This window comes from Heptranchias perlo, chromosome 25 (assembly GCF_035084215.1).
Source record: "Heptranchias perlo isolate sHepPer1 chromosome 25, sHepPer1.hap1, whole genome shotgun sequence".
In the NCBI taxonomy this organism is placed as follows: domain Eukaryota; kingdom Metazoa; phylum Chordata; class Chondrichthyes; order Hexanchiformes; family Hexanchidae; genus Heptranchias; species Heptranchias perlo.
The window spans coordinates 24,557,059-24,569,153 of record NC_090349.1 but is presented as its reverse complement, the minus strand read 5'-3'; the positions used below and the strand labels follow the sequence as shown (position 1 = coordinate 24,569,153).

At 45.9% G+C, this 12,095-nt stretch overlaps 2 protein-coding genes across 4 annotated transcripts in view; one reads left to right on the top strand and one right to left on the bottom strand.

The window, feature by feature from the left end:
* denr (density-regulated protein) overlaps positions 1-7,790 on the bottom strand; it is a 32,169-nt gene extending 24,379 nt beyond the window's left edge. The window contains exon 1 of the mRNA XM_068005763.1: positions 7,634-7,790. The gene's annotated coding sequence lies outside the window, so the exon portion shown is untranslated. The remainder of the gene's footprint in view (positions 1-7,633) is intronic.
* Positions 7,791-7,964: 174 nt separating this feature from the next.
* The window catches only part of LOC137342105 (coiled-coil domain-containing protein 62-like), a 44,150-nt gene continuing 40,019 nt past the window's right edge, over positions 7,965-12,095 (top strand). For all 3 annotated transcript variants that reach the window (XR_010967203.1, XM_068005762.1, XM_068005761.1), the window contains exons 1-3: positions 7,965-8,194; positions 10,896-10,989; positions 11,123-11,163. Coding sequence is in view for 2 of the 3 variants with exons in the window: in XM_068005762.1 (XP_067861863.1) it covers positions 8,126-8,194; positions 10,896-10,989; positions 11,123-11,163 (204 nt within the window). In the remaining variant the exon portion in view is untranslated. The remainder of the gene's footprint in view (positions 8,195-10,895; positions 10,990-11,122; positions 11,164-12,095) is intronic.

Below are 12,095 nucleotides of genomic sequence, written 5' to 3'. Positions count from 1 at the left end.
CTGCCCTTTTTTGAGCCAGGTCTCCATTATCACACCTACATCATATTCCCATATGGCTATTTGTGCCTGCAGCTCACCTAACTTACTTACCACGCTTCGTGCGTTTACACACATGCACTCTAAACCTATCTTAGACCTTCTCGTATTCACTTAGTCTGATCCCACCTAATACTGTACTATTTCTTACTCTAGTGCGGTTTGTCTCTCTCAATCCTTTGTGCACCTTGTTTCTCCTTTCTAATGCTACATCCTGGCGCCCATCCCATTGCTAAATTAGTTTAAACCCTCCCCCTCAGCACTAGTGAATCTCCCCGCGAGGACATTGGTCCCAGCTCTGTTGAGGTGCAACCCGTCTGTCTTGAACGGGTCCCTCCTGCCCCAGAACTAGTTGCAATGCCCCAAGAATCTGAAGCCCTCCCTCTTGCACCATGCCTCTAGCCACGCATTAGCCTGCCATATCTTCCTATTTCTATACTCACTAGCAATGGCACTGGGAGTAATCCTGAAATTACTATCTTTGAGGTCCTGCTTTTTAATTCCCTCCCTAGCTCCTGAAACTCTGACCGCAGGACTTCATACCTTTTCTTTCCTATGTCGTTGGTACTCACATGGACCATGACTTCTGGCTGTTCCCCTTCCCCCGCAGGATGTTCTGCACCCTCTCCATGATGTCCTTTACCCTGGCACCAGGGAGACAATACATCATGTGGGGCTCACGTCGGCGGTCACAGAAATGCCTGTCTGTCCCCCTCACTATTGAATCCCCTATGACTACTTCATTTCTACACTCCAGTGTGCCCCCCTGTGGAATCCTTTGCCCCATGGTGCCATGCTCAGGACTGCACTCCTTTGAGATGCTGTCACCCTCACTGGCATTCAATGCTGAATACTGCTGTTTGAGAGTGCCACACATCCAGAAGATTCCTGCACTTCCTACCTCTTCTTACCTTTTCGGATGGCTACCCACTGGCCTCCTCCTGGAACGTACGATCCAGGAAACCTTCAGCCTCCCTCAACCTCAGAAACCCTCAGTTTGAGTTTAAGCAACTGGAGGCATTTCCTGCACATGTGGCCCTCCAGGATGCATGAAGCGTCCTGAACTTCTCGGTGCAGGAATTGCAGGCAATGGGTATCAGCTCCCCATCCATTTTATCACCTTGGTGAGCATCTCACCTTGTTCCACCCCCTCACCTCTCCTTTAAAATCCTTGTATTCTGCCACCCACCCAAGTACCAAGCCAAGTTTCTCACCGAAATGTCTTCACTGCTTTCCTCTCTCAGCCTCTGCACCAAGTGACTTCTCATCCTCGGTGACTTCAACCTCCATCTCAGCTCATCATGCTCTCCCTCCTGAGTTGACTGTCCTCCTATCCTCCCTTAATCTCTCCCTCCATATAAACTCCCCTACCCAAATTCACGGCCACCCCCTCGACCTTGCCGTCTCACGTGGCCTCTCTACTCCCATCATGTCAATCGCGGATAATTCCATCTCTGATCACTTCCTTATATGCCTCTCCACCCACACCCCTTCCCCCTCCCAACCCCACTTGCTTCTGTGTCTGCCCCTGGGAAAAAACTCTCCCAAGTCACTTACAACAACACTTTCAAATTCCCAACTGTCTAGCCTTTGGCCCTCCATTCACCACAACATTTCTGCAACTACCAATCACACCCTCATCTCCACCTTTGTTGCCCTTGTCCCCCTTAAAACCATTACTCTCTCCCATCCTGGTTGTTCCCCCTGGTACGACCCTCATCTCCGCAGGACGCAGACTTGAACGTTTATGGCGGACAAGTGGTTTAGCCATTCATCGCCAGATCTGGCTGGTTCACATAAAGCGTTATCGGGTCCTGCTCTCCTCTGCCAAAACTGCTCACCTGGAATGCAAAGATAACCCCCAGCTTCTCTTTACTACAAACAGTCTTCTTAAACCCCTTACCCCTGCTTCCTCCATCCTTACCTCCAACAAGTGCGAGGAGCTCATTGACTACTTTGTCACTAAGATTGAGACCATCCATTCAGCTGCCTCTGCCGCTTCCCTCCCTTTCCCCAGCCCACCAACCCAAATTTCCCCTATGGTTCCCCCCCCGCCCTAGCATTTTTCTCTAGTTTCCATCTCCCCTCATGCCCTCTCTGAGCTCATTTTGACCATGAGACCATCCTCCAGCTCCCTCAACCCTATTCCCACCAAACCGCTGACCACCCAACTTCCCTTCCAGGCCCTCATGTTAGCTAATACTTTTAACAGTTCCCTCTCCTCAGCTACCGTCCCCCTCCCCTTTAAATCTGCCGTCAGCACACCCCTCCTCAAAAAACCCACCCTTGATCCCTCTGTCGTTGCAAACTACTGCCCCATCTCCAACACCCTTTCCTCTCTAAAATCCTTGAACGTGTTGTCACCTCCCAAATCCGTGCCTATCTTTCCTGCATGTTTGAATCCCTCCAATCAGGTTTCTGCCCCTGCCACAGTACTGAACCAGCCCTTATCAAAGTCACAAATGCCATCCCATGCAACTGACCATGATAAACTATCCTTCCTCATCCTTCTCGACCTGTCTGCAGCCTTTGACACACCATCCTCCTCCAATGCCTCTCCTCTGTCATCCAGCTGGGTGGGACTGCCCTCGCCCGGTTCCATTCTTATCTATCCTGTCATGACCAGAGAATCACCTGCAATTGCTTCTCTTCCAACTCCCGCACTGTCCCCCAAGGAGCCATCCTTAGCACCCAACTATTTCTCATCTACATGCTGCCCCTCAGCGACATCATCTGAAAACACGTCAGATTCCACGTGTACATTGACGAATCCGAGCTCTACTTCACAACCACCTCCCTCAACTCTTCCACTGTCTCTCATCTGTCACGCTGCTTGTCCGACATCCAGTACTGGATGAGCAAAAATTTCCTCCAACTAAATAATGGGAAGATCAAAGCCATTGTCTTCGGTCCGCGCCACAAACTCCGTGCCCTAGCCACCGATTCCATCCCTCCCACTGGCTGAGGCTGAACCAGACCGTTCGCAACCTTGGCGTCCAATTTGACCCCGAGATGAGCTTCCGACCACATATCCACTCCATCACCAAGACCGCCTACTTTCACCTCCGTAACATCGCGCGTCTCCGTCCCTGCCTCAGCTCATCTGCTGATGAAACCCTCATCCATGCCTTTGTTACCTCTAGACTTGACTATTCCAATGCTCTCCTGGCCAGCCTCCCATCTTCCATCCTCAATATACTTGAGCTTATCCAAAGCTCTGCTGCCCGTATCCTAACTCGCAGCAAGTCTTGTTCACCCATCGCCACTGTGTTCGCTGACCTACATTGGCTCCCAGTCCACCAACACCTTGATTTTAAAATTCTCATGTTGAAATCTCTCCATGGCCTCACACCTTCCTGTCTGAACTCTATATTAGCGAATGCCTTCTCTGAACTCGGTAGCGTCAGCACCCTTCCCTCGTCTTCACCTGGTCCATCTCCGACTCTTTCTTCCCTCCCTTGACGTCTCTATCTCCATTTCTGGGGATAGGCTGTCAATCAATATGTATTATAAGCCCACTGACTCCCACAGCTACCTTGACTACACTTCCTCCCACCCCGCTTCCTGTAAGGACTCTATTCCCTTCTCCCAGTTTCTCAGTCTCCGTCACATCCGTTCCGACGATGCCACCTTCCACACCAGTGCTTACAATATGTCTTCCTTTTTCCTCAACTGAGGATTCCCCTCCACTGTAGTTGACAGGGCCCTCGACCGTGTCCGTCCTATTTTCCGCACTTCTGCTCTCACCCCTTCCCTTCTCTTCCCCCCCAGAACCATGATAGAGTCCCCCTTGTCCTCACCTTCCACTCCACCAGCCTCCACATTCAACGTATCATCCTCGACCATTTCCGCCACCTCCACGCGATCCCACCACGAAACACGTCTTCCCCTCCCCTTTCAACATTCCGAAGGGACCACTCCCTCCGTGACACCCTAGTCTACTCTTCGATCACTCCAAACACCTGCTCTCCTCCCCACAGCACCTTCCCGTGCGAGCGCAGGAGAAGCAACACCTGCCCCTTCACCTCCTCCCTTCCCACCATACAGGGCTCCAAACACTCCTTCCAGGTGAAACAGCAATTTACTTGTACTTCTTTCAATTTAATATACTGTATTCGCTGCTCACAATGCGTTCTCCTCTACATTGGGGAAACCAGACGCAGATTGGGTGATCGCTTTGCTGAACACCTCCGCTCTATCTGCAAGCGTGACCCTGACCTGGCAGTCGCTTGCCATTTTAATTTCCCGTCCCACTCTGACCTCAGCCTCTTACACTGTTCCAATAAAGCTCAATGTAAGCTTGAGGAACAGCACCTCATCTTTCGTTTAGGCACCTTACAACCTTCCAGATTCAATGCTGATTTCAATAACTTCAGATCATGACCACTGTTGCCATTTTTTCAGACAGCAAGTGCTGGTAATGGTTCTGCTGTTGCCATTTACAGCTACTCCTGATCAATCTTTTGTTTCTTAACTTGTCCCATTTCCACCTTCCTTGCCTTGCAGCATCATCCCATTTGTCATTTAATCACTCTTGCCCTATCACAGACCTTCCCTTTTGTTCTTTCCTTCCCTCCCTCCCCCTTTTCCTAGCTTTGTACTTGCTTAAAAACTTTAATGTCTTCCAGTTCTGACGAAAGGTCTTCGACCTAAAACGTTAACTCTGTTTTCTTCTCCACAGAAGCTGCCTGACTTGCTGAGCTTTTCCTGTTTTTATTTCAGATTTCCAGCATCCGCAGTATTTTGCTTTTGTTTCAGTGTGAGCACTGTGCCTGTCTGACAATGACTGGATCAAATTTCACATTCCAGAGAACTTGAATTACTCTGCAGCAGACTGGATCAAATTACCCAGACAAAGGGTTGGGTGAGTACTCTCCTCCCACATCCTGTCGGTGGCAATACCTGAATGTGCTTCTGCCACCATAGCAGTGGCAGTAGACGCAGCCAACTATTTCCTCTGGTGGGGGAGTCCAAAACAAGGGGGCATAACCTTAAAATTAGAGCTAGGCCATTCAGGGGTGATATCAGAAAGCACTTCTTCTCACAAAGGGTAGTGGAAATCTGGAACTCCCCCCTCCAAAAAGCTGTTGAGGCTAGGTCAATTGAAAATTTCAAAACTGAGATTGGTAAGATTTTTGTTAGACAAAGGGATTAAGGGTTACGGAACCAAGGCAGGTAGATGGAGTTAAGATACAGATCAGCCATGATCTAAGTGAATGGTGGAACAGGCTCAAGGGGCTGAATGGCCTTCATTCCAATTTGCATCACGGTTGTATCTCAAATTATTACCAAATACTTTTTCTTGGGAATAGAATAGTTTGACCCCTGCAATCCCCATCAGGATTTACACCATTAATATCTGCTACCTGGATATCCCTGCCTTCTAATATATTTGGATAGCACCAAGTATTGAAGGATACTATATTGACACTTGGAAAAAAATGAGTTGCATTGATGTAGCACCTTTCGAGTCCTCAGGACATCCCAAAGCACATCACAGCCAATGAAGTACTTTTGAAGTGTAGTCACCGTTATACGGCAGCCAAATTTTACAAAGTAAGGGCCCACAAACAGCAAATGAGATGACTGACCAGTTAATCTGGTTTTGGTAGTGTTGATTAGGAGGGATTATTGTTGCTCAAGAACATCAGTAGAATTCCACTACACTTCTTCAAACAGTGCCATGAGAGTCCACCTGAACACTAACATCTCATCCTAAAGATGGTATCTCTGACAATGCAGCACTTCCTCATTACTGTACTTAAGTGTCAACCTAGATTATGTTTACAAATCCATACTATGACTTGAACCCACAATCTTTGAACTCACAAGAGGGTGTACTACTATTGAACCAAGCTGACACCATATGATGCCTATAGATGTATTAAACTTGGCTCAGTTGGTAGCATTCAGAATCATAAAATCACAGGTTTAAGCCCCACTACAGACTTGAGCACATGATCTAGGCTAACACTCCAGTGCAGTAATGAGGGAGTGCTGCATCGTCAGATGTTAAACCAATGCCCCATCAGCTTGCTTACATAGATGTAAAAGATCCCATGGCACTATAAGAAGAGTAGAGAGTTCTCCCCGTATCCCAGCCAATATTTCTCCCTCAACCAACACCACCAAAAACAGATTATCCAGACATTCATTCATTTGCTGTTTGTGAGATCTTGCTGAGTACAATTTGGCTACTGCATTTGCCTACAAAATAACAATGACTACACAAAGTAATTAATTAGTTGTAAAACCCTTTGTGACATCCTGAGGATGTGATAAGGTGCTATATAAATGCAACTCTTTATTTCCTGCCTGTGCTGAAGACCACACCCCAAATATGAGCTCTCTACCCACCAGGGAAAAAAACTGATCTATAATTCATACTCACAAATTAAACAAATACTGTTGTTTTTTTTAAAAATGCAGCCTACATGCAAGTTAATACAGTACCACAATCTGCTCTGATTTGCACAGCTGCTTTGCTGTATCAGACGTTTAGCTGATTTGCCACCTGCTATGACGCATCAAGACTGCTGAGAGAACACATTACGTGACTAGTCTAGTGGAATTCCAAAATAACCCGACATTCACATGGTAGCGAAGCCAGTAGGGGGTAATAGGGGGTAATGATTCCCCCCAGTGACTGAGGTTAGTCAACGTGGCTTTGGAGGACCATCTCCATTTCGCTGTCAGGAACCTTCATCACCCGTCTCCGATCTCTAGGCTCAGCCTCCAAATCTGTGTGGTTCCTGGCCCAGCCTTCAGACTAGACATGTCGGCATTCCCCAGTTCCTAGCTCGGTCCTTTTCCTGCCAAGTCGGCCAAATCTAGCTCTGCCACTGCATCTGCACACACACATATTTCAGCAAGGCTCACTGGACAGTGATCACGAGCAGGAATGCAAACTTATTTTCCTCCCATCCCCTCACTAGGCCCGAGATCTGCTGGTTCAGCACAGATCAGGAGTCAAACATGGGATCTTCTGGTCTGTATAGGATTGTACCACAACATGGGAGGTAGAAACAATAGTTAAGATTTCCAATAAATTGATCAGCAAAAATGTCAGAACTCCAGCCACAATCTTCAACCTCTGCCTTATCCTTATCCTGTCCCTGTTCAGCTTTGCACTCAGCAAAAAAGTGGCAAAACTAAATGCCCTAGTTAAACTAGGGTGGGGTGTGCTGACACAGCCAGGTACAAGTCAGTATGCACCCGATTTTATGGTTTTAGGAGATAATTTAGCATATAGGAAAGGTTTATTTAAAATTTGATTGGGTTATTACAATCTGTTTTGCATAACAAGAGTCAGAAATGGAATAGCTGATCTGTGCACAAACCTGTGTTATGGAACAAGTATACCGCTAATTAGAGCGAGCAAAACCTAAAATGAACCAAGTGAATAATGTCCAACAACAAATCAACAAAATGTTTTTTTAAAAAGGGGAAAGAGAGGAGAAATAAAATAACTAATTTCAGGAATGGATGGTCTGATTAACACCTGGAAACCACCTTTTGCCCCCACTCGAGTGCCGGAATTAACACCTGTACAGCCCAGTCGTCCCCGCTTTCACAGTAAACCACACGAGCTCCATACCTTTCCGACTGTCACCAATTTCCAGTGTAATCATGTAACGCCGGTAATATGTTATTCATAGAGTGAACCGAATCGCCTCAATGAACCGCTCAGCCACAGCGAACCCTGCGCACGTCTTGAGGGGCCTCCCCTTCCGCTGCCGCTAAGATACTACGAAATGGGCAGCCTAATGCATTGCCGGAACTAATTTCTATAATAGTGAAGAAAAATCTGTATCTGTGATTATATGTTCTTGATGACATAATGTAGTATTTGTATAAATAAATAGTGAATTGTCACAAGGATTTCCGTTGACATTTCTTGTGCAGACACCTATGTCCGTGGCAAGCCAGGCCCTTCTGCGCCGGTCGCGCTGACGGTGGCCGCCACAAACAGAGCGGGGTTCGAGTTACCGAGAGACGGATGAAGTAGAGCCGGCGGAGCGGGGTTCGAGTTACCGAGAGACGGATGAAGTAGAGCCGGCGGAGCGGGGTTCGGGTTACCGAGAGACGGATGAAGCGGAGCGGGGTTCGGGTTACCGAGAGACGGATGAAGCGGAGCGGGGTGCCGCTGCGATTCAGGGTGTGAGATCTTTCTGGTTTGTCACTGATGTCGCGCTGATATTTTCAGGCCAAACATTGCGCTGAATTACATATGATCACAATGGCTCCTTCAGCGAACTCCGGCAAACGCTCCATTTAAGGGGAGGGGGGCGGGATCACAAAAAAACACTTGAGGATGAGGAAGGCCAGATGGCTCGTCTTAATTCATCCGTCCAGGATATCCCGACATTACCCCCGTTGCTGCATATAGTGGTTTCTTAAAATGATTTCAGGGTTTTCGCCTCCACCACTTTGCCCGGAAAGTCCATTCCGAGTGTTGATCATTCTCTGTCTTCTGATACCAGTCCTAAAGTTATCTTTTACTGTGTCCCATTGTTCTAAAGTAGTATCTTTAGATCAATCTTTTCCATTCCATTTACTATCAAAGTACCTCTAAGACTCCTATGTTCTACGCTGAAAAGTGCTCTTTCCTAGAGTCCAGACACTGGAAATCAGTATTTATTTTCCAGTTGTGACTAAAATTGTCCTTTTTCAATTCCCTAAATAAAGCCTCTGACATACTTCCCTTCTGGTGTGTTGAATCTTTCATGCTGTTTAAATGAAAGCCCAGTTACTGACCATGGCTGAAATAATCAGTGTGTACAGTACTTACAACCCTTAATATAAAGACAGTGGCTATTCTCTTGGTCCAGAATTGGACCAAAGTCCATTATTTGTAAACCCTTTATTATACTGGTGATGATTACAAATAAATTAATTAATTTGGGTGGAGAGCCAGTGAAGTGATGATACAATAAGAACCAATCTCAGGCTTGAGTTAAATATTTCAGGTTTGAGAGCATACTTGTGTAATTAATGCTGTGCAGTGCTTAGGTGGAGGTGTTGGTAGTTACATCTATCACAAAGGTTAATAGTGAGTGGTTGCTAGCCAGAAAAGGAGATGGCCAGTGGCAGCCTGAGTCCAGCATGATAGCTGTGAGCTGATTGGCTGGCTGGTACTACTGTGGCATCATAACTGAAGTGATAACACATCATTTTATCATTATTTGTAAAATGTCCCCATATCATTCAGTCAAATAAACTATCACTGCAGTTCAAACTATATTGCATGCTTACAGGCATATTTATAAGTTAACCTCTACCCAGTTTTTCACTTTTGGGAATTTACTACTAAATTCCACAGCCTTCAACTTTTGTAAAATGGTGAGTATGTATTGCTATTTTTATATTGATTATCTTTTCTGTTTATGATGTGGAGATGCCGGTGATGGACTGGGGTTGACAAATGTAAACAATCTTACAACACCAAGTTATAGTCCAACAATTTTATTTGAAAATCACAAGCTTTCGGAGGCTTCCTCCTTCGTCAGGTGAATGTCACATTCACATTCACATTCACCTGACGAAGGAGGAAGCCTCCGAAAGCTTGTGATTTTCAAATAAAATTGTTGGACTATAACTTGGTGTTGTAAGATTGTTTACATTTCTGTTTATGGACAGTAATCTATCCCTGGGTTAATATGACACTGATAATCTGTTTGATCATGAGGGTCCGTTTGATGAGTGACTGCCTTGTAACATGGTACTATCTATTAATAACATGGGCTAGTTGTACAATTTCCCTGTAATCAGCTGCAGATTATATCCCTGTATGGATGCATGTATTTTTAAGATTGAAGCCAGGTAACCAGAAGGGAAGAGATCAGGCAAAATTGGAATGAACCATACTGCATGATGTAATTTTAAATTGAATTTGGACACATGTTATTTTCAAGTGAATACAATGGTGTGCATGATTTTATATGTTTAATTTTTTTTTTTAAATTCCCACCTCTTCTCCCAAGGTTACTTTTCCTCCTGGTTTTCCCTCATTTGCCCTCTTTTCTCCTCTTACTTCCTCCACTGTCCCCACAGACTTTTTTTTGGTCATTCCTAGTTCATCCCCAAAATTGCTGCATTATTTGTTCCCTTTTTCCCATCTGAAAGATTTTTGATCCACTTGTTTCCTTTTTCTCTCCCTTCACATTGATGCCTCAGAAGTGAGAGAAATAGTATTTCTTAATTATTCATACCTTTGTTGAAAATTCATAACAATATTTTAAATGAAGTACAATTACGATGCATTTTTGTTTTGATATTTTTCAAATCTGCCTGTTTTTTCTTTTGTTTAAGTTCTGTTAATAGTTGTGCCCCTTTTAAAAAGGGGGCACATTTATTTATTTGGTTTTCAGTTGATGTCACTGGGGCAACCCAGTGCATCCTTATTGGTTAATTATAAAAGGTAATTTGTGAACACAGCTCCCCATCACCTAGAGATGCCTGCCCTGGAGTCCACAACAGATGCTAATCACAAACCCAGGGCCATCGGCCCGGTCCAACCGAATCCAAACAGATCCAGTCGCTGCCGATCCGCCACGTCCCCTGCTTAAATTTGCCTGTTCTTTCCCCTTCTAGCTTGCTAGTTCTCCTCTGAATCTTGTACGGTTTATTTTGGTTTTTAAGAAAAATACCGTTGCAACAATTACATTGAGAAACTGGGTTTGAAAATGGTGCACACATGCAAAACTATAGCACTATGTGAGGTCTAATGCACTGCTCTGGACTCTGGTTTTGAATTGCATACTTATACTGATGAAATAAGAACTGATGCTTAGCTGTCAATCACCTTATTTAAAAAAAATGCATCCAATTTTAAATTTCTTGTATTTCATTGAATGTAGGTACCGGGTGTTGAAATGGAAGGGGACCTCCCTTCTGGAGACTCAGCTCTTATTAACCCCAGGAATCCAGTAAATGCATCAAGTTCTGCCTCAGGTATTGTGCATGCATTTTAAGATGGATCCTTAACCTGAAAAGTCATGCATACTTGTTTCCATAGCACTGATTGGATTTTACCAAGCAATAATTTCTGCAGGTATTAATGGATTGTGTTTTTACCCTCTTCTAGAAAGTCACCTTGAACAGTGGCTTAGCACTCCAAAACCTACGGTAAGGAAGATAATTAAAAGAAACTTTAAAAGTATTATTTATGTACTATTTATTTATTTACAATTGAGTGCAAGGCCTTTCCTTTGAGGTTTTGTCTGCTGATAAGAGTCGAAAAACAACTGGCTTACACTAGTGTTCTCTGAAACAGCTGGTAGTGGCCTCTGGTGACTTTACCTGTAGTTTCCCCACCTCCCTCTTCGGCTTCAACTCAGTAGCCTCGATTTTAACCCCCACCCAGCAAGAACGGCGTATGAGAGGGGTTAAGATTAGACCTGAGGTCGCTCCGTTCCTGCCTGGTGCCATTTCATTATCGCTGACTTTAAAGTCGGCCGAGGCTCCGGCTACAGGCAGGCGGGGGTCTACCTGAAATGCAAAATCATGTCATCGGTGCCATGATAATGATTTAAATGTGTCAGGGGGAGTCCCGCACTGCATGCAACCTGACAGCCGAAGCACAGGTACCAAATGACCAGAAGAGACCAAGCTGCGTGTTTAAAAAATGACTTCAGATGAGAACTCCTTGTGGGCCAGGAGGAACAGGAGTGCTGCTCCCAGGCTCGGCGAGGAGTCCTTGGGCCTCCTCAGCCCCGGCCTCCGCCGGATCGTTTACATCTACAAGACCCCCCCCCCCTTACAATCCCATCTGACCCCCCCAGTCGCGGTGCAACCTCACTCCACCCCTCCCCTTATTTACTGCCGGCGACCGTTCCCACGAGGCCCTGGCTACGGTCTCTCCCTGCCGTCAAATTCACGCTCCCGCCCACCGGCCAGGTGGTAGATCAGGCCGGGATTATGCGGGACTCCCAAGAATATTTATCCAAATGAGGCCCGACTGTTAAGATTGGCTGGGCCTCCACATCCCCGGACTCTTCAGGTGTGCCACCCACTTTGAGACTTGCCCCCCCCCCCCCCCCCCCCCCCCAAATTAAAAT